This window comes from Lagenorhynchus albirostris, chromosome 9, assembly GCF_949774975.1.
Source record: "Lagenorhynchus albirostris chromosome 9, mLagAlb1.1, whole genome shotgun sequence".
NCBI classification, from domain to species: Eukaryota; Metazoa; Chordata; class Mammalia; order Artiodactyla; family Delphinidae; genus Lagenorhynchus; species Lagenorhynchus albirostris.
In genome coordinates, this window is record NC_083103.1 from 31,180,832 (window position 1) to 31,203,893 (window position 23,062).

At 36.3% G+C, this 23,062-nt stretch overlaps 2 protein-coding genes across 3 annotated transcripts in view; one reads left to right on the top strand and one right to left on the bottom strand.

The window, feature by feature from the left end:
- Positions 1-18,175, top strand: part of MUC15 (mucin 15, cell surface associated) — a 90,600-nt gene extending 72,425 nt beyond the window's left edge. Inside the window, exons 4-5 of one of the 2 annotated variants that reach the window (XR_009542404.1) lie at positions 16,210-16,333; positions 18,078-18,090. Coding sequence is in view for 1 of the 2 variants with exons in the window: in XM_060159500.1 (XP_060015483.1) it covers positions 18,078-18,106 (29 nt within the window). In the remaining variant the exon portion in view is untranslated. Of the gene's footprint in view, positions 1-16,209; positions 16,334-18,077 lie in introns of both variants that reach the window. The other variant, XM_060159500.1, reaches the window with a different exon arrangement.
- ANO3 (anoctamin 3) overlaps positions 1-23,062 on the bottom strand; it is a 414,788-nt gene that overhangs the window by 129,334 nt on the left and 262,392 nt on the right.

Consider the following 23,062-nt stretch of genomic DNA (forward strand, 5'->3'; position numbering starts at 1 on the left):
ATAAGTGACCTTCGGTATTATTCACAGGTTTTGTCTCTGTCTGTGTAAACATGTTCACAAATTCTATTAACTAGCATTCTAATTTACTATCTAATTATTTTATCATTCTAAATTATGAATAATGAGTTTTACCAGTTTATCAGGAAAAAAGAAAAGTAGTTTTCAAAATGGTAATAAAGAAGCATGGAAAGATTTGGAAATCTCTTCTGAATTACGTATAAAGAACATAATATAGGTTCTACATAATTTTAAGGTTAAGAATATTACATTTTATTTTAATACCTATTTGGCAACCATTAACCAAGATGTTGATTAACCCACGTTCAAATCTGTTGCCTAAAAGCAGAATTGATAGGAAATTTATTATCTAGACAACAAAAGAACCACCTCTTTTTTTGATATAATAACGGTTGTTCAAACATGAAATCAAGACTCATCTGGAACAGTGAAATGTTTTCCAGTTACAATGTGGAATGCATTCCATTTTATACCAGGTTTTTCATGTTTATTGTTCCCAGAAGACAGAATAAAACTAGCTTTTCTCAGAGAAACTGGGATGCAGATCATCCATCAGGTACCTAATCTTTCAACAGCTTCGAAAACCACTTAATTATTTAAGGCATTGTAAACCATGAAGCGCAGAGACTTTCAGAAAAGCTTGTCTTCCTGAAGAGTATCTTGAGAATACCCAAGTTAAGGTTCAGGTTTGCAAAGATTTTAGACCATTTGCAAAACTTCAATAGAAGTCTGCCTATTTGCATGAGAATGCCTTTTAGGGTATTCTTCAAATAAAATTACGGCAGTAACTGCTTGTTTGTGAGATCCATATATTTTCTAGCATTTATTCTTCTCAATCTAACAAGAACACCTAATGAACACCTAATGTGTGCGAGGTGCTGTGCTAAACTCCAGGGATAAAAATAAGTAGACACTGAATATTTTCAGAGATGTTAGCATACATATGGAGTGATAGGCCTGTAAATGTTTAGCTACATTGCTATCTTACATGTGCAGTAACTCTGAGTTACAGAGTTGAAGAATGTCAGGGTATAGCCAGAGGAAACCTGATTAATGGGTATCAGAAGCCATCAAGGGTCATATTAGCTAGGTGAATTTACCACAGTCCTTCCTCAGGCCACTGCAAACTTAGATCTTGTCACTAATCTGCAAGTGATTGCTGATTTTCTGTTAACCATATCTTTGAGGTAGTAAAACGCAGTTAAGGTATTGAGCTCTGGATCAGACAGAGCTGGGTTTTAATTAACTGTGTTCTTAGACGTGTAATTTAACTTCATTGCTCAGCCTCAATTCCTGTAGCTTTGAAGTGAAGATAATATTATCAACATTGTAAGATTGTTGTTATGACTAAATGAGATAATGCGTACAGAGCATTCTCAATATAATCTGACTCACTTTATAAGACTTAAGAAAAAGTTAGCTATTATCACAAGAAAACAAGGTAAAAATGTATGCAATGCATTAATTCCTGTTGGAATTTTTCTTGTTTTCTAATGATCCAAATGACACCTTTCACATTTTGGAATGTTATCTTTCTCAGGACAAAGACAGATAGAAACATAGAAAAATAAGCCAAAGGATGTTAGTGTGAATATGGAATTAGAGCAAAGGAAAGCAGATCTGCTTTATATATACTTATGAAACATGATTTATTACAAAATAAAAAGTGCAACAAACAGAAGCATAACAATTATTATAAGACAAACACCTTTATAACTACTACCTAAGTCATGAAACACCAGATGCCCCCCTTTTATCCTTTCTCTCAATCATGATGCCCTCTGCACCCCTCTCCCCCAAGATAATCATAATCCTGTCATTTATGGTACTATTTTCCCACTTTTCTTCAGTTTTATCACCAAAGGATATATCCTTCAACATTATATTTGAGTTCTGTCCTTTTCAAACTTTATGTAAATGCAAATATATAATGAGTAATCTATTGTGTCTGGCTTCTTTCATGTAATACTATGGGTGTGAAATCCATCCCTGATTTCCATATATATGTAGTTTATTTTTTCACTGTTATAATATATTACCCTATGAATACAACAAAACTTATTTATGCTTTCTACTAATGATGGATATTTGGGCTGTTTCTAGTCTTAATTATTACAAATAAAGCTAAAATAGGTATTCATGTGTATATCTTGTAATGCAACTGTCCATATGTTTCTATCAAGTATGTACCTAAGAGAAAAACTGCTGATTCACAGGGAATGCTTGTTTTCAACTTTAGTAGACAATGCCAAACTACTTTCTAAACCAATTTAAATCTCTACCAGTAGTATTTAAATTACCCCTGCTTTATAACTTCTTCCCAGTCTTTTAGAAATAATAATTATTACTATTTTTTTAGACATCCTGGTCTATTCTTAAAAATTGGACTTAATTTCCATAATATGTGGAAATGAGAAGAAAACACTCTTCTCAGTATGCAAGAGTCTCAGGTGCTACTAGTATCTACTCCTACCCACAACACTACGCTTATCCAAATTTCGGTGTTTGGAATGCAACAAATTATTGCCATGCTCATTTACCGGGTATTTCTGCTTTTGTTTGGATTTAGAGAGAGAGGCACAGATGCGGAAGGGCAGAGGAAGCAGGGCATGACTCAGGCCCACTCAAAAGACTGCGCCTGTTGAGAAGGGTAGCAGATGCTTAGTTTCCTAGAGTGTGTGGCCACTGCAACCCCAAATTAAGGATAGACTGTGGGCCAGGTTAGCCCAAGTCTCCTCTGTAATTTCGGTGCCATTAGGCTGGTTTCAGTTAATAAGGCCAAGTGTCTGTTCCAGGCTTGCGTTTCTTAATCCCATCCTACAAATCTTCAAATAATGAAAATCTTTTTCATTAGTTTCCAGTGGTGGTGTTTGCTTTTGTGTTTCTGTATCCTTTTTTGGCAGTCTCTAATGGAAAACTTGGGAGAGCGCAGTCCAGACACTGTGATTCTCATGCCATGTTTTACTCAGAAGTTCTAGCTTTACACTCCTTAATTAGAGAAACAGCCAAGCAGCCTTTATATGTAACTGTAATTTATTTCAGAGTAAAACCATTCCTCATAATAGCTCTTGTAATTGGCCTTACCTGTTACAGAGAAAAACAAAAAGGTTTTTAATATTTTTTTCCATTTCAGACAAATGAGAAGCAGTTTTGTCAAGAAAAATCACATATTTACAACAACAAAAAACATCCCTATTAAAAAAAACAAATTAACAGAAAGCACATCTTACGCTATGGTTCAAAAGAAATTCCACACATAGGTGTAAATTTAGTAAGTGCTACTGGATTAATTAAAATTCTGGCTCTTCCATCAGAGAAAGTTTTAATTTTAAAGTGGTACTTATAGAAGAAAAATGTTTTAATTTTCTGAGTTTCCTGGGGGATAAAAAATATATTAATACATACATATATATATATATTTTAATGCACCAACCTTAACTTAAAATGTGCCAGAAATGTTATTACTATTCAAACGTTTCTATGCAAATCTTCTCTAATTATGAGTCTGAGGAATCTCAAAAAATCTGACCTCAGTGTTACACAGTGTGGTTTCACTGCTGGTAAAAACCTGGCCAGGCTTGTCTTACCGCCTCCTTAACAGAAAGTCAACCCCACCTCTAGTCCACACAGCCATCAGAAATATACAAACCTCTATTTGGTAACTCTGGAGTACTCTAATCAGATGGCAGAGTCTCTAACTGATTGCATTCCAACTCCTGTTATTTACAGTCTGGCAGAGATTTAAGAAAATAACAACTAATTAACATTTGAAGAAATAATACTACTAATATAAGCTAAGCAGAAAACAAGTACTCCTCTACATACTCTGCATATATTAACACATTTCATGCTCACAGAAACTGAGAGATAACTACTGTTTTTCCCATATCACAGATGTTAAAATTGAGGCAGACTTTAAAATGGATGGAAAGGGCTTTTCATTCTCTATATTCTCAACTATTGCTGAGATAGGAAACCAAGGGCACAGGAAAGGATCATACATTTTATATCACTGTTATAATTACCACCACTGATGTTGTCACTTATGGAAATAGAGAATTTTTAATAATTTTAATTAAAGAACTAAAAGAATAATTCATTTGCTGAATTAGCTTTCTAATCTTGTACTATTAGGATTTGAGATATCTATTTCTAATGATAGATTGACTCAATAGTCATAATGATAGCTAACGTTTATCAAAGCTTTTCTATAAGCCAAGAATTTAGCCAAGCACTTATATATACCAACTAATTTAATCCTTATAAGAACCCAATACGGCAGTTTTATCATTAGCCCAGTTACATGTATAAGGCAACAGTGCCCAAGGTCAGTGAGTCAGTCAGCTGTAGTGTGGATTAGAATCCAGGCAGGCTGAGATGAAGTGCCGACTCTTAAGCACTGCATTTTTTTTTTTACATCTTTATTGGAGTATAATTGCTTTACAATGATGTGTTAGTTTCTGCTTTATAACAAAGTGAATCAGTTATACATATGTTCCCATATCTCTTCCCTCTTGCGTCTCCCTCCCTCCCACCCTGCCTATCCCACCCCTCCAGGCGGTCACAAAGCACCAAGATGATCTCCCTGTGCTATGCGGCTGCTTCCCACTAGCTATCTACCTTACGTTTGGTAGTGTATATATGTCCATGCCTCTCCCTCACTTTGTCACAGCTTACCCTGCCCCCTCTCCATATCCTCAAGTCCATTCTCTAATAGGTCTGTGTCTTTATTCCCGTCTTGCCCCTAGGTTCTTCGTGACCTTTTTTTTTTTTCTTAGATTCCATATATATGTGTTAGCATACGGTATTTGTCTTTTTCTTTCTGACTTAATTCACTCTGTATGACAGACTCTAGGTCCATCCACCTCACTACAAATAACTTAATTTCGTTTCTTTTTATGGCTGAGTAATATTCCATTGTATATAGGTGCCACATCTTCTTTATCCATTCATCCAATGATGGACACTTAGGTTGCTTCCATGTCCTGGCTATTGTAAATAGAGCTGCATTTTATAATCCCTCTCTGCTTAGCGAGATGCTATTCCTATTTTCATTTTACTTTCCTCACCCTGACTCTTATTCTGTATTGCATGTGTATATTTCATAATTATGGCATGCTACTGATTAAAAATCATTATTAACCATGGAATTCAATCAATTTATAACTAATAAGGTATTGATTCCATTAACCCCCAGAGATAGCTTGTGATATCTTGGCAGCGGGGCCTCCATAATATGATCGGCTTAGTATTTAGCAAGCTGTGCCACACTGACTTTGAAAACAGATGTTTTAAGATTCACAAGACAGTGCATCACTCAAAGAACCCAAAGGGTGCCTTGTCACCCAACCACAGAAGGCTCCCTCTGAGGCCTGGCAGATAAAGTATACATGGAGCTCAGGGCATGGAAGAGAGAGATGTTGCTGACTGATTGTTCTTTCAGAGGCAGAGCTAGGGCAACAAGGTGAGCTCAAAGCAGGATTCAGAAATCAGTCATAAGCTTCTTCTCTAGTGGCAGTCTAAGAGCCACTTGTCTCATTTGGGATTCCCATGGGGAGTCTCTTCATCTCCCTTTCACTTGAGACTTAGTGGACGCACAAGCTGTGTGGCTCTGTGTAACCTCCAGATTAAGGAAAGAGGTTTGGGAGAAGCAGTCAGTGCCTCCTCTTTCCCACTACTCATGCTTCTTGGGAAAATAGGGAAGGAAACAAGCCCCCGCCTTCTACCCTGACCTAGAGGGAGGTGCACATGGATTCAGCAGCCTTGCCTGCCCACAGCATATGGCATTGGTGAGACAAAGCTGTTTGCTCCAAATGGTAGCTTCGATAACAAAGCACCCTAAAAATTCTGGACCTTACTCTAATCTGGACCTAGATCTAATTTTTGAATCTCACTCTCCCAGGGAGAGGACTTTTAGAGGAAGTGAGTCACTTGGGGAAAAGATAGGACTAAAGCTTCCTGTTTTTCTTATTTCTTGATAACTTCACAGGGTTCAGAGTTTCATGGTTTGTTTTTAAATCATACCAATTTTTTCAGCTTTAGAAGTGACTGAGTTGCCAAGTGAAAGAAGCCAGTTGGAAAGGCAACATATTGTATGATTCCAACTATATGACATTCTGGAAAAGGCAAAACTATGAGGACAGTAAAAAGATCAGGGGTTGCCACGGGTTAGGAGGATTTTTAGGGCAGTGGAACTACTCTGAATGATACTATAATGATGGATACATATCATCATAAATTTGTGTTAACTCAGAGATTGTACAACAGCAAGAGTGAACACGAATGTAAACTACAGACTTTGGGTGATTATATGTTAATGTGGGTTCATCAATTGTAACAAACGTACACTCTGGTGGGGATGTTGATAATAGGTGAGGCTGTGTGTGAGTGGGGGCAGAGAGTATATGGGAAATCTCTGACTGCTCCATTTTTCTGTGAACCTAAAAGTGCTTTTAAAAAGAAAGTCTTTTTGAAAGTTTTTTTAAAACACCGAGTTAAATGTCATATACCTTACAAGCTACTCTATGTCTCTTATTGCCATTTTCCTAGCAATATTAAATTTACATCTTGGGGAAAAAAGAGACATCTTCAAGTAAAAAAGTAAAAACTGAAGGACTTTGTTTCTTTTCATTTTGCTGCATGATCCTTTTTCTCTAATAAGACAATGTATTTGTTCAAGAAATATTTACTTTACAATGGTTATATACATATATATTTATTTATTTATCTACTATGTGCTAAGGATGCTTGTAGGCTCTGAGAATATTGCAATGAATAAGGCAAAATGAGGTATATCCTCCTGTAAGGAAGATACAGAAAAGAAATAAATACATGATATAATCCAGATAGTGCCAAGTACTATGTAAAAATAAGTTTGGTGTTTTGGAGGAGCGTCAGTAAAGACCACTTTAATGGACAGAAATAAAGATGTAGGATTTTCAGTTGGGGCAATAAGATTCAAGTTACAGAGAGCAGTCAAATTTATTTTTCTATAAAAGGAATAGTTCAATAGTTCACATAATTATTGTGAAGGGATGATTAAGTAATAAGGCAATGTGCATAAGTAGGATGATCTCTTGTTCATTTTAACACCCCATCCTTACACATAGGATACAATAAATATGTTAAATGAGATAATGCATAAATGACAGGAGTAAAAATTATGTAAAATATTGTAAACTTATTATTACTACTACTATTATAATTATGTGATGTTATTATTTACTCTACTCAATATTATTACCATTATTTTACTCAATATTATTAAGTAGAAATATAGAGGAGAGGGAGAAAGTTCTGAAGAGGGGGCCCTTTGTGTAGCCAGGGAAGTAAATAAGGACAAAAGAAAAGTGATTTTTGAAAATATCGCTTCTTACACTAAAGAGATTCATGAGATTAGGCCCTTATATTTTTGTCAAGCCGAATACTTGGAATTGTGCTGATAGAGCATCTTGCTGACTAAATTTTTATTGAATTAATTCAATGAATGCTTATGAATTATACAAAATTAATTTACGCAAAACTTCAAATCTTTTTTGGTCAGTCAGGAAAGGATATTGTTGATTATATTTCCCTGGCCTGCTGACAAGCACCTGCTGGTATATTTCAGTTTCAATTTGGTCCATTAACGTTATACCAGAAATTCATTGATGAGGTTGCATTTTAACGTATCAGAATAGCAGATTTTATGGTAAGTGTATGAGTTATCTATTGTTGCATTAAAAACGTAATACAAACTTAGGAGCTAAAAACAATGTAGATATATTATCTTACATTTCTGTGGGTCAGGAGTTCAGGCACGGTTCAGTGGGTCTTTGGGTCAGGGCCACACAAAGCTGCAGTCAGGTGTTAGCAAAGCTGTACTCTCATCTTTAGACTTGACTAGGGAGAATCCACTTCTAAGATAACTCAGGCTGTTAGTAGAATTCATTTCCTTGTGGCTAAGGAATGAGTATCTGACTTCTTTCTGGCTGTTAGCTGGAGGTCATTCTCAGCTTCTAGTAGCTTCTTACTGTTCCTTGACATGTGGGCATTCCCAAGATGGCAGCTTACTTCATCAAACACACAAGAAAAGTCTCCAGAGTGAGCTGGAGAGCAAGACAGAGTCTTACGTAATGTGACATAATCACAGGAGGAACGTATCTCTTTTGCCTTATACTAGTATTTAGAAGCAAGTATATAGGGGAGAGGATTATACAAGAAAGTAAACGCCAAGAGGCAAAGATGATTCAGGCCATCCAGGAGGCTGTCTGTCACAGTAAAGTTTATGAATTAGATAAAAGTTAAAGATCTGGTTTAAAAGATTAAAAGGTTGATTTTTAAAAGTAATCTTATGAAATACTACATGAGGGAAGGAAAGCTTATGGTCTCATTCACCAAACTCCTCAATGGAACAACTGGGCGATAATATGTCAGTTTAGGAAATGTCAGGAGGAAATAAAAAGTATAAAAATAAGGAAATGAAAGAATTTAGATTTTACTCATGGTTCTATGTCTGCATAGAATGTCTTCAGACAGTTGTGTTTTCCTCCCGGTTGCTCAGTTCCTCTACCAAGAATCAAAGAGTGGGTGCAAAACAAGTAAGGGTTCCTATAGCTCTGACATTCATGATGCTCTTCTTTTTTCCAAATATTTCTCCAAGAGGCTGTTTTTTAAAGATCATTCAGGTTTTTCAACTAACTTTGTCTAGGGTTTTTATTCCCCTTCAGAATGATGCTCACATAAATATCTGGCAGCTGAATTCACTCACTGAAGTGAAGCAAAGGTCTTTTCAGGGAAAACTGTATATGACAATTGAGCTCTGTTTTACTTCTGCCTCAGTAAGCACCTTTAACATCATGAAGGAGAAAACAGGAGACAAAGGCTGCTCTTATGCCAAAATAAAAAGCAGTATCTTACCAGTGTTATCAAATTTCACAAATCAGCTGGAATACAAAACACATACTTTGGAATGTAGCTTTCTTTTTTGACCACTGAAATAAAGTCTGAAGGGGAAAATGCAGAGATGTAAAAGTCACCTAGGAAAATCTAGCACCAATTTTCAGAAATAGGGCATAAAAATAGAAAAGCAGCGCTGTGATTCCAGCAACATGGCAAACAACATAATTTCAAAACCCTCATACAATAAAAAACCTAGAAATGAGAGATAAAATAAAACATACATCTTTTGAAATTCATAGAGGAATTAGCAGGAAAGCATGTAAAACTCTAGCTTCCAGATAGAAAGAAAAGGTAGAAAACCGTAACACATGTTGGAAAGCTAGAGTGTGGCTACTCTGGGTAAGATCTAGAAATTAATAACAAAAACAACAACAATAGTGGGCAAAAATTTATACATTAAAAAATAAAACATCTAAATAACTAATAAACTAAAACAATAAAATTCTATGAAAGTTAGAAAATATTGAAAGTGAAAATATGGTCTATTTAATAAGTGATGCTGATTCAGATGAATTGGATATCCATATGAAAAAGATTAATTTGACTCCTACTTTAGACTTGATAGACTTTTTAGAACTGATATTCTAGTCAATTCAGTTGATATTCTAGTCAAATATCAATTCTAGTCCAGAAATAACCCATAAATTTATGGTCAATTGACTTTCAACAACAGTGCCAAGGCAATTCAATGGGGAATACGATGGTCTTTTCAAAAAATGGTGCTAGGGCAACTGTATATCCATGTGCAAAAGAAAGTGGACCCCTATCTTAAACCATACACAAAAATTAACTCAAAATGGAACACAGACCTAAATGTAATGAGAAAACTATAAAATTATTAGACTAAAAACATTTGAGTAAATGTTTGGGACCTTGGGTTTACAGGTTATGATTTCTTAGATACAACCCCAAGAGCACAAGTGACAGTTAAACAAACAAAATATAAATAGAACTATATCAAAATTAAACACTTTGTGCTACAAAATAATTACATCAAGAAAGTGAAAGGCAAACCACAGAATGAAAAAAATATTTGAAAAACCATATGTCTGATAGGGTACTTGCATTCACAGAATATAAATAACTCAACAATTAAAAACACAAATAACTCACTTAAAAATGGGTAAAAAAAATGGCCATATAAACATTCAAGGGTTTTCAGCATAATGAAAGTTACAGAGAAATGCAAATAAAAACCATAGTGAGATACCATTTTTTACCCATTATGATGGCTATAATCAGAAAGACAAAAATTATACCAGTATTGGCAAGGATATGGAGTAATTGGAACCCTTTTACGTTGCTGGTGGGGATGTAAAGTAGTGGAGAAGCTTTGGAAAACAGTTTGACAATTACTCCTAATGTTAAACATAGAGTTACCAAATCATCAATTTCATTCCTAGGTATATACCCAGGGAAATGAAACCACACATCCATACAAAAACTTGTACAGAAACATTCACAGCAGTATTATTCAAAATAGTAAAAAAGAAGAAACAACGCAGTGTCTACTGGATGAATACATAAATAAAATGTGGTATTACCCATATAATGAAATATTATCCAGCATTAAAAAGGAATTAAATATTGACACATGCTACAACATAGATCAACCTTGAAAATATTATACAAAGTGAAGCTGGTACAAAAGACCATATATTATATGATTCTGTTAATATGAAATTCAATAGTAGGCAAATATATACAGAGTATCAATTAATCATTTCCTAGGATTGGAGGAGTGGGAGAATGGAGAGTAACTGCTAACAGGTACAGGTTTTTTTGGGGGGAGACAAAATATTTTAAAATAATATTATGGTGATGACTACACAACCCCTATGAATATACTAAAAACAGTAAACTGTACACTTTAAATGGGCCACGAATTGTATGGTATGTGAATTTTATCTCAGTAAAGCATTAAAAATCAGTTACAGATGGATTATTCACTGTGAACTACATAAGAATATAGCTTTTAGAAGCTAACATAGGAACTCAGAGTAGGCGAATATTTCTAAAACAGGACAGAAAAAGAAAAAATGGATAAATTTGCCTACATTACATGTAAAAAGCATCTGTTCATCACAGGCAGACTCGGTATTGTAAAAATACCCGTTATCTCACATTCATCTATAAAGCTGATATCATTCAAATGAAGATCTCAACAGAGTTTTGTGTGTCTGTATATAACTTAACAAGCTAATCCTCATATGGAAGATCAAAGCGTCTTTGATAGGAAAAGATAGTGAGGAATTGTTATGTTAAGTTCAGGACTGCAGAAATTAGAAGTGGAGAGGTAAATTGCATACCTGAGCACTTAAGTTGCTTTTGCCCTCAAGGACATTTGCAGATCTTACAAGTGTGAGCTTCCATATTAGCACAGTTCTGTGTGCTGGGTGCCAGGGATACAATGGTGAATGGGCCAGACAGCCCAATCTGCCGAGGTACTTTTAGGACGCCTCAGTAGTAAGTGTACTTAAAATATTAAGATACTCCCTTCTTTTGGCTCTGAATTCATAGCAGATGAAGGGCAGGGAGATGCTAAAAAGAATGAGAAGGTCAACACAAAGAGGTCAAATTATGCAAGGCCAGAATGAATTCATTTGCGGTTTTGCAAATGCAGAAGTAAAATTGTCAAGTCAAAATATAGAAACGGGGAAACATTATCTCTGAAAGAGGGGAATAGCCCAGAACATTACCCTGGTCAAAGGCTACTGTTTCACTTGAATATTTAACTTGAAATAGCAGACCTTCAGATCAGGGTATCAAAGTTTCTGGCACTGAATAACTGCTTAGTATCATCATCATTGTCCTTGACCATATGTGGAAATTAGGACAGTTCACATAATGCTCCAAAGCAAACTATTCTAAACTACTAGGTGTTTATTTGTCATCAATCATATACTCTAAGAAGGCAGAGAATAAAGCCTCCCATAACCTTTACAGCAAGATGGATTTGTTCTGATGAGAAATGTGTTGACTCTCTTGCAGAAAAGAAGAGCCCTAGGTTGTGTTCCTTACATTTGAAGAAAATTATTTTTCATGATCCAGTGCTCCTATGTTCCTCTTGCCTTCTCCCTAAAAGCTCAATAAGACAAGAATCTCTTGAGACACAGTAAGAGGACGAAGAATTATCATGCAAATATCTTTGCTAATATAATAAAGCACATGATCTTTTCACATTGGCTACAAATAATCTACTTAGAGTAAAAATGAATTGGGTCATGTTGGAAACTCTAGAAAGTTAGCATTGAAAATATAACATAGAATATGAATGCCTATTTTACCACGGGTTTAGTTCTTTCCAGTACCAGAGTTACTCTTGCTATTAAGATTTAGATATTTATAAACAGATAGAAAGATGAACTCTCTGAGGCACCCATGGGTGTCATTTAAGATTATGGCCCTGGCTGTTTGTATTTGTATAGATTTCTCCAGCGTTGGTCGTTTAGTTCCCTAAACTGCAGGATAGGTCAAGACAAGACTAGTGGTTTTTAACTCTTCTTTGGTAATAGACAATATCTGGCGAAAAAAGGAAGGCACATACTTACATATTCATATAATTATACATATATTTTCAGAGAGTTCATGGGTCCCCTGGAACTCATGTGGAAGCCTCCATAGAGCTCCCTGGACACCAGGCTGAGAACTTCTGCATCAGGCAGTCTCAGAATCCTCCCAGTTCTAGGAACACCTGCCTCTGTAAACTAAACTCCCCTTGGCAAGCCTTGGCAGAAAGAAGCTGCATCTCTTACAGCAAATCCTCCAAGCACTTTGGAAGCTCACAGTTAAACTAAAAGTGTGGCCATTTGAGTTTATAAAGAACTGTGTGTTAGTGAAGGTACACAACATTTCTTTTCCCCTCTTAATCTTTCCTTTTTGGACACTATGAAAAACCAACACAAAACAATGCCTCATGTTTGAGAGCGAGTAAGTGGAGACATTTTGTATTTCTTTAATTTTGTGAAGACAACATGACTTGTAGTTGGGGTACCAGAGATGAGGACTCACTTCAACTTCTTATCTTGTGTTACTGTGCACAAATACTTAATTAAATTTCAGCATCTTTATTTATAAAATGGTAATAATAAGGCCTGTTTATTTCCCTGAAAAATTGTGAAGATGGTGGCTGATGTGTATAAAACAACTAGCGTGAGTGCCAGACTTCTTAGGTGCTAGATTAATGACAACTGTCATCTGGGAAGTGATTAGACAAGATACAATATGGCATTGTTTCTCAAACTTTACTCATATATCTATATTTTTTGCCATGGCTACAGACCACCTATTAAATAGTTTTTCTTTAGATTGCACTCTTTCTAAAAAAATAGGCTTCGCCAAAATAATTTTAACCTAAAAATAACAAGTTTGGTGTGCTAGTTATGTTTTTTTTTTCTAACACATATTAAAATGATGTCGTATCTATTAACTTTTTTGAAGTTGTTTCTGTGCAGCTTAAAAATTATTTTGAAAACTATGATTAGGAAAGCATGCAGCTATAGCAAGCCACTAAACCTTAGCTTAAACCTAATCTGGGTTTATTATTTTCCTTGGCAAAGAGCAAGACTGGAGACAAGGTGGTTGAAGTTTTGATGGTGGGAAATGCCTTGAGGAGTCCAGGTGGCAGTACCCCGGGCATCTGACATTCAGCCTGTGAGTTACAGTCCCTGAGGGCTTCGAGCAAGGAGAAGAAGGAGAGGAGGTCAGGACAGAAGATGCATGAATTTTAAAGACTGATGTTACTGATCTCAGGTCCACAGCTGGACGAGCTCCTGTCATTTTTAGCAGGTTAAAGCTGCATCTCTATTTAAAGGGGGCAGTATTCTAAAGCTAACAAAAAGTAACAGATAATTTATCACTTAAAAAAAGTAAAAATTAAAACATAAGGCAGGAATGGTTAGCTTGGAAGGCAGAAAAATGGCTCTCAATTGCTGATTTACTGATGCAAATCTTTAATAACACACCCCTTTTTAGAAGTTACACACAAAGTTGTAATTCTGTGAAGAATTTGGGAGGTCATTAAGGCACTGCTTATCTTTTAGCCAATATTGCCTAGAACTGCCCACAGCAGTCCTTTCTAGCATGCTTCTCTACGGACAATAAGAAATATGTCACAAAACAGATGGAAACAAATCACATCTTATGAAAGCCAGATTACTACTACTCAGAGGTGCAACTTTCATTAACCTAACACACACACACACACCCCCCCCCAATGTTCTTAGCAACTACTTTGAGCTACATGCTGAAGAAACAAAGAGGCATCTATTATTCAACAAATATTTTTTTACTGCCTACTCAGTTCCAGACACTTGTTCCAGTCATTGGGGATAGAGCGGTGAACAGCAATCAGGAGAATAAAATGCGTACTAAAGTGAAGTCCTGTATACTCCAGTTTGCATAAGAAAATGCTTATTAAGCATCCATTATGTGCTGACAAGTGGGCCTTTTTCTTTACCTGAATTTGAATTCTGGCCCTGCCTCTCAGCTAGCTACATGGACTTGGGCACATTAATCTCTGTGTTCATTGGTTTCCTAATTTATAAAGTAGGAAACAAATATCCCCTACAATACAGAATTAAGCATTCACTGAAAGTATTGACTTAGTGTTCTTCTTCTGTCTTGGTCACTATTTTAGGTATGGGTGAAAAACACTGAACAAAATGGACATGGCCTTACAGTCCAGCCATGGGGATAAATGAGTGGATTTATCTAAAAGTGATTAGTGGGAAGTTGATACAGTGGACTTATTGCTGTAATTATTAAATACTGATAATTTGAATGGAGGATAAGATGATGAATACATGCACATAAGAGAAGAGTAGTTTAATAAAATAAGTGGCAGGTATTAAATGACAAATGACTGTCTGAAAAATAATAAGCATTTAAAATCATATGTTTAAATAGACAACTGCTACCCCAGAATTTAAATACAGGAAGCTACCGCAGTAGTTGGTGCTGACCAAAGGTAGCCTAACTGGAAAGATAGGTTTTACTAATCAGACAACATATAAGAAAAAAAAGATCAGATAGTGTCATAACCATTTAGGCAAAAGCATCTATGAATACTCTAGAAGTGCAACAGCAGTGCTGAGGTAGAGCAAAAGATACACACATCTCAGCTCCCTAACTCATTAATAAAACACTAGTGCTTAATCTCATTCCAATGCCTTGAGAGAACCCAGTTTATCAAACACCATTTTAATTCTAGATAACTAAGTTTTTTGTATGCCATGGTGCATGGTCCATGGTCTGTGGTCCACATTCAATACATTTTTGCTTATCCATTTTACTTATCTCTAAATCTAACGCTGTTTGGAAGAAGATGGAAGTGGCAGTGGAGGTGGGGGCTGTGGAAAGAGTCGGTTAAAATTCATCTGTTTCCCCTCTGGGTGTGGAGAAGTTATAGATGAATTGTGTCAAACATCAGGATTTCTTATGGTTATTTTTTTCATAATCAAAAGTAAAAATAAACTGGTGAAAAATAAACAGGGAAACACTGTTACTTCTGTTCTTCTGAGACTTCTTACGGTATCTTGGTAATGAAGAGATACACTCTGATACACAGCCTCCATTTTCTGCATACCCTTCTCTACACTGAGATCTTTCCCTCATTCAGAGCCAGCTTGTACCAGCCAACAAGAGCCCATTTTTAAATTTCGGGAAATTTTATGAACTAGCTGACCTCACTTTGACAGCTTGAATAGGCGAGGCGGGGGGTGGGTTTGTTGTTTTTCCACCATGGAAATCAGCAAAAAAAATGTTTGAGCCCTTTACCACCACTGCTTATACTGTCAGTTGCAGTAAGACAGAGACCACATCTTTGTTGTTTACAACGTCTGTGTGGTGCTTCGTCTAGTGCCTGCTATATGGGGGGTGTATCTGAGCTAGACAGATCAGATAGGAGACTTAGCAAATCCATGTGATGACTCACTCTCAGAACTTATATATGACCTTTAAAATCATAACCCAGCGACACAAAAATCCCCAATTGTGTAGTAACTCTGTTCCACCATTCCCATAATTCCCTTATGATAAAAAGGAGATGCTGAGAAATGAATTATATATATGGAGGAAGGCAGAGTAAGTCATGATTTTTATAAAGTTTCTCTTACTTCAAGGCAGAACATCTCCTGACTGGGGGGATGGAGTTGCTCACAGCAAATAAGTTTAAATAGGATAAACAACCTGATTTTCGTGTAGGGTTTTGAACAGCTATAGTTTTGATGTTTTTTAACCTCTTGCTATTAGGAACAACCATGGTGAAGGAATAAAGAATGCAATGGTGTTTGGGCTAAAGAATTGTGGGGACTGAATTTCTGGAGACTCTGAAAGCCAAACAGTTGTGAGTCATGAAAGAGTCCCTGCGAATCAGGTCGGCATCTGCAGGGCAGTGGCAACTGCATTAAGTAATGATGAACAAGAAGCACACAGCGTTAGAGATGATTCTTAATAATAGTATTATTAAGTATAATAGTATTCAACAAATGGTTAGATAATGCTATTTTTTCCACTAAAAGCCTCCCCTCTTGTCTGCCCGTTTTGACCCAGTACCAATTTAAGACCCTATCAAACAAAGATGACAGATTCCAAGGTCCCAGGTTCCACAAGAGTAGTAGTTTCTTTAATCTTTGTGCCTGCTCCAGGATCTCTTTCTTTTTACAGATGGCTTTTTTTAAATTCATTAATGGAAAACATTTTACTTCAGTGTCAAAAATGCCAGTAGCATCTGCTAAACTCTAAGATCTCAGGTCAGGATGAGAAATCCTTTGAAGGCAGTATCTTGCATATCTCCTTGTTACCAAAGGAAGAATCGCTTACCTAAGAAAGACTAAGGAAAATTTGCATCTATAAACACATAAGCATTTTGAGCACTTTGGCAAGTCTCTATAGTTTTTGAAAATATTGCTTTCCAAAGCAGTGATACCACAAAGGAAAATAGTTATAGATAATGTCAGTCCAGAGACCTCTATTTAGGAATTCTAAAAGCATTCTCTTCTAACCCCTTGTGATTTTTTAACTAAATATGTTTCCTAAACAATATTTGCTTTATTGACATACACGTTTATTTTTTAAAAGGCAAAGTTAAATGTTTTAGACAATACAATGGAATAAATACAAATGGAACTCAATTATATATATACGTGAACTTTACTTATATATGAAAATATCTGAAGTCAGATAATTTCTAAGTAGGGAGGTTTTTTTAGATACATACAAAAAACTTACTTGTTTAGTGGGAAAATAAAAGGTAAAAGACCAGATTCGTAAGTATTCTTAAAATAGATCCCAAGTCACAAGCGTAATCCCCATGAAGCTCCCGTGATTTGAGCAGTACTCATCAGGGAGAGAGAACTGAACACGTTTAAATACGTAATGGAGGCTGCTGATCCTTTTATATATTGCTTAGGTTTTGTTTGCTTTTTGAAAGTTTTTCAGAGCAACAGAAGATTCATATTTTCCAACCTAGACATCACCAAGCCCTCTCAAAGACTTGTCACCACTTGTTTAGTGGTGTAGGGAGAGACTAGCTTGCCAGATGCAACATTCGAGGTCTATTTGCTTAAGTTATAAACATATACACATAGCATTTATGAACTTCCTCTCGTCCTCTTCTTTACTCCTCTCCCTCCGCCACAAAATCCCATTTGTGGAGGCAATTAGTAAACAAAGTAGAATTTGCCACCTATAGTGTAGAATGAAATGAGAGGTTGTACATCACACTGTGCATTAGACAAATCTCTTCTTCCAGACCATTGTTTTCTTAGCTTCTCTTTTATTTCTCCTACAGTCCTACAACCTCTAAGCACCTGCCTCCTCCTCTTGGATTTTTTCTTTCCTTAATCCCAACCTCCCTCCCTTTCTCAGCCCAGAATCAGGCCACCAAAGGGATAAAGCCAGCTTTGCCAGTTAACATGACTGTGCATCTTGGACCAGTTATTTAATCTCTCAAATCTTCAATTTTCCCATCAATAATTATATAATACTCTGTCTTATTGATAAAGTACTATGTGCCAACACAATTGTATTTTATATGAACACCCATTTGTTGATTCCTTATAAATATCCTATGTAGTATGTATTATTGACTGTTATTACTCTCCCCCCTTATTTTATAGAGAGGAAATCTGAGGCAAAGAGAATTTAAACAACTTTTCCAACATAGAATGTAAGAGGCAGCACCAAACCCAAATTCATGTGTCCTAAATCCAGGAGCTAAGTTCTTAACTCTTATCTTATATTAAAAGATTTATATTTATAAAGTGATAAGAATCATACCTATTTCACATGTTTATTATGTAAAGTCCCATGTACTCTTTAGCACATACTATTTGTTAATTACATATATATATATTTTCTTTTTTTTGGCTGTGCCACGCGGCTTGCAGGATCCCCGACCAGGGATTGCACCCGGGTCCCTTGCAATGGAAGCGTGGAGTCCTAACCACTGGACCACCAGGGAATTCCCATTAATTACTTTTATAATTACTGTTGTTATTATTTTTTATTTTTACTACTTCTTTCAAGTATATAAAAGACTAACATCCTGACATCATAAACAAAAGATCCTCCAATGCCATATCTGTCCTTCAGAACCAAACTGAGGGGTTTATTACATAAACTGAAAGATTCATTCTGTTACTTATGTAAGGAGTTTCATGTGTTGCCCCGTCAAGTGGCAACATAGCTCCAATTTGTTTGAATGATGTTTTAGTGCCCCCAGGAGTTGCTCAGTTGGCCGACTAATTCACTGTGTGAAAGAGTTTTGCAAACCTGCAGGATGTCACAAAGGTTTGAGTTTATGGGTATGAGGCAGTAAAGGCTCCTGAATAAGACTTGTCATATAAATCCATATTGCTCCATACCTGTAGTCTTTCTACAGTCCTTTTCCTATACTCTGTGCTATAGCTAAGTGTGTCTCTTGTCTTGGCCACTGCACATACTTAATCTTGTCTAGACTCTACTTTTGTTCATGCTGCTCCTCTAATTGCCCCATCCCTTCCTTTGCTTCCTTTTTTCCAACTCTGCTCTTTTTTCCCCAATAATATTCATGCTTGATACAAAATGAAGACGAAGTGAAAGTATTGCTCAGAGGTGCCTGCTATTACAAGTTGAGTTCTCTTTCTCTCATTCTCTCCTCTCTCTCCCCCCAGATATAGATGCAACTATATGTGTGCATGCATATATACTTATATGATATATAATATGCAATACATAATACAGATACACAGGCATGGAATTTTATACATATTGTTATAAAATGTGTTCAGCTGTTTAACTCTATGTCCAGTAGAGCTAGTTAGCTTCAAGAACAGCTGGTTCTAGAGAGTCAAATGCAGTTGTCAGGATTCTTACTTTCTCTACTATTACATCTCTTCTCTATCTCTTGTCTTTTAATTCTGTTTTTATTTGTTTTTCTATTTGTCTCATTCCTTACATTAAAAATAACTTTCTTCCCACAGTTGGGGAGAGATCATCTTTCCCTATAGTTCTTGGAGAACATCCCAGAGTGGAATCCAGCTTTGGGATCTTGTCCGTCACTGTGTCTGTTGTTATAGACAAAAGGGTGGGGGATTCTGATTGGCATTCTTAGGGTAGGTAAAGAGGGTCAGTACCACCTGAATGTCAAAGGAAGTGATGTTTGGGTAAAACAAAAGGAAAAGTCCATTATACCTTGATATCAATAGGCAAAGTTTTATCTAATTTCATTTGAATTAGGCAGAAAACAAAGCCTATTCCAGGTGAGAGTGATGAGGCATTTTCATCTTGTTTTAATGCAAAGAATTCAATGAGATCAAGGATACATGATAATGGGGTTCCCTAAACTTTTTCCAGATTTTCAGGGAGGAGCATCTGAGGCTTTGTAGTCTCAGCAGCTCATGTGGATTAGACTTGCTGGGTCAGGGGATCCCAGACCAGGCATGGGGAATACCACAATTTTATATTTTGATGTTTTATTTATTGTTATGCCATAGGCCCACTTTTTAGTGGTGCAGGTGGCCATGTCCTACTGCACTGTTAAATAGCTGAACAGTATTCAGTTTTATCATTCTATCATTTATTTACCTTCTACTGAAGAATATTTTGGCTTAATTTGCTAAACTATTCTTTGCTATGATTCATCATGATTCAATGAATATCCTTATTCATACATCCCTATTAACGTCTCTAATTGTTTTATTCATACGAATTCCTAGAATTAAAATTACTCAAAAATTTTATCCAATTTCAAAGACAAGCTTGATTTCCTCCTTCTTCATAAACTTTATCTAAACTCTTCAGGCCACACTAATAACTCTATTCCACCTAAAGCTGTAATGTTTTCCTAATATTCTCTTTCATGTTCACTCATTTAACAAGTTTATTGTGAGTTCCTGTTATGAGGCAGGTTCCGTGCAAGGGGCTGATGTAATTACAAAGAAAAATAATCCATGATCCCTATCCTTTGAGAGAGTAATTGAGTCGAGTAGACAGAGAGGACAAGTAATTACAATTTGGTGTGATTTGGGCTGTACGGGGGTGAGTGCAAGAGCTACGAGAACAAAGATAAAGTGACTGTCTGGAGAAGAAAGGAAAAGTCTTCTCTTTAACAAATGGTACTGGAACAGCTAGACATGCAAAACAACAAATGCAAAACAAAACAACTAATGGAGACAGACTTTACACTCTTCACGAAAATAATTCCAAATGGATCATAGACCTAAATGTAAAATATGAAACTATAAAACCCTTAGAAGATAACATGGAAGAAAACCTATATGACCTCGGATACAGTGATACCATTTTAGATACAAAACCAAAGACATGATCCCTGAAAGAAATAATGCATAGCTAGACTTCATTAAAATTCTGCTCTGGAAATAGACAATATCAAGAGAATTAGAAGGCAAGGTATAGACTGGGAGGAAATATTTTCAAAAGACATATCTGATAAAGACCTGTTATCCAAAATAAAGAACTCGTGAAACTCAATATAAAAAATCCAATTAAAAATGGTATGTGATCACTTAACAAATACCTTTTCAGAGAAGATCTACAGATGGCAAATAAGTATATGAGAAAATGCTCCACATCATATGCCATCAGGGAAATGCAAATTAAAACAACAATGACGTACCATGACACATCTGTTAGCATGGCCAAAATCTGGAACACTGGCAACAGTAATGATGGTGAGGATTGTGGAGCAACAGGAATTCTCACTCATTGCTGGTGAAAATGCAAAATGGTACAGCTACTTTGGAAGACAGTTTGGGAGTTTCTTACAAGACTAAACATAATCTTACCATATGATCCAGAAATTGTGCTCCTTGGTATTTACCCAAAGAAACTGAAAACCTATGTCCACACAAAAACCTGCATGTGGATGTTCATAGTAGCTTTATCAATAATGCCCCAAATTGGAAGCAACCAAGATGTCCTTCAGCAGGTGAATAGATAAAAAAAACTGTGGTACATCCAGACAATGGAATATTGTTCATCATTAAATGTAAATGAGTTATAAAGCTATGAAAAAGATATAGAGGGATCTTAAATGGATATTGCTCAGTAAAAGAAACCAATCTGGAAAGCCTATATACTGTATGATCCCAACTATATGACATTCTGGAGAAGACAAAGCTTTGGAAACCACAAAAACACTAATAATAAGATCTGTGGTTGCTGGCAAGGGGGCAAGAGTAAGGGAGAGATGAATAGGCAGAGCACAGAGGATTTTTAGACAGTGAAAATGCTCTGTATATTGCTATAATGCTGTATAAATGTCATTGTACATTTATTCAGCCCATAGAATGTACAATATCAAGAGTGAACCCTAAGGTAAACCGTGGACTTTGGGTGATTATGATGTGCCCATGTAGGTTGACCCTTAGTAAAAAATGTACCATTCTGGTGAGTGATGCTGATAATGGGGGAGACTATGCATGTGTGGGGGCTGGGGGATATGGGAAATCTCTGTTCCTCCCTCTTAATTTTGTTGTAAATCTAAAATTGCTCTAAAAATAGACTTTAAAAAGTGGTATGTGACTTGATTCCTGAAAAATGAATAGAAGAAAGGGGAGAAAACTCTGCATGCAAAGGCACAGGTCATGGAAATGGGAGAGTGTATTCAAGACCTATTAGGGTGTTGGTTGTGTTAGGAGAAATTGGTACCTGAAAGGACTGTCAAAGAACATAAAGGATGAATCTTATGCACTCTAACATTTGAGTCAGAGTTGCTCTTATGTCCCTATTCTTATCCTCCCCAACTAACTACAAACTCTTTGATGACTGGAACTATATTCATTTTATATCCACTATACTTTGGATAGTGCTATACCCATATACTTTGTATATATGCATGTGTAGGCACCGACACACACACACACACACACACACACACACGCACACGAATGACTCAATTAGTCATTCAACTTGTGGTTGTCTTCTCAAAGTCACAGTTTTTTCTTTTCAATGATATATGTGAATTTGGAAATGTTATAATAATGTGCATTTTTTCTTATTGCATAAAAAATAAAGGGACTAAAAAATCACCTACAGTCCTAGTATACTTGGTGACTCTCTCACACACACAAACAAGTATAATTTTGCTTTCAAACCTGCTTTCTTTTTTCCCTTCTTAACATGTCATTTTAATCAACCTCACTGTGAATTTTTAATAGCTGTCATCTCTGTAATCATACATCTATACACGTTTTGATGTTGGAAACTGATGTATCCACCTTAAGTGCAAGCACTCCTGGCTAAACCACCATCATCTCTCAGCTGGGATGCTATAACGCCAGCTTACTTCCATCACTGTTCCCCCCCCGTCATGTACAGAGTGATCTTTTGAAAACAGAAATCTGTTGAAAACCCTTTAAACTTAGAATAAAATCCAGACTCCCCAGCACAGGCCCCCTGTAATGGTGTGCTTGCTCACCTCTCTGTCTCCTCTCATTTCGGCCATCCTGGTGTTCAGTCTCTGTGTTCCTGCCACACAGGCTACGTGTCAGTTTCTTTCCCACCTCAGGGCCCTCACCTCATGAGGCACCTCTCTGCCTGGAATGCCTCTTTCTCCCACTCCCCCCCCCCCGGCTGACTTCTCACCTTTCAGTTCTTGCCT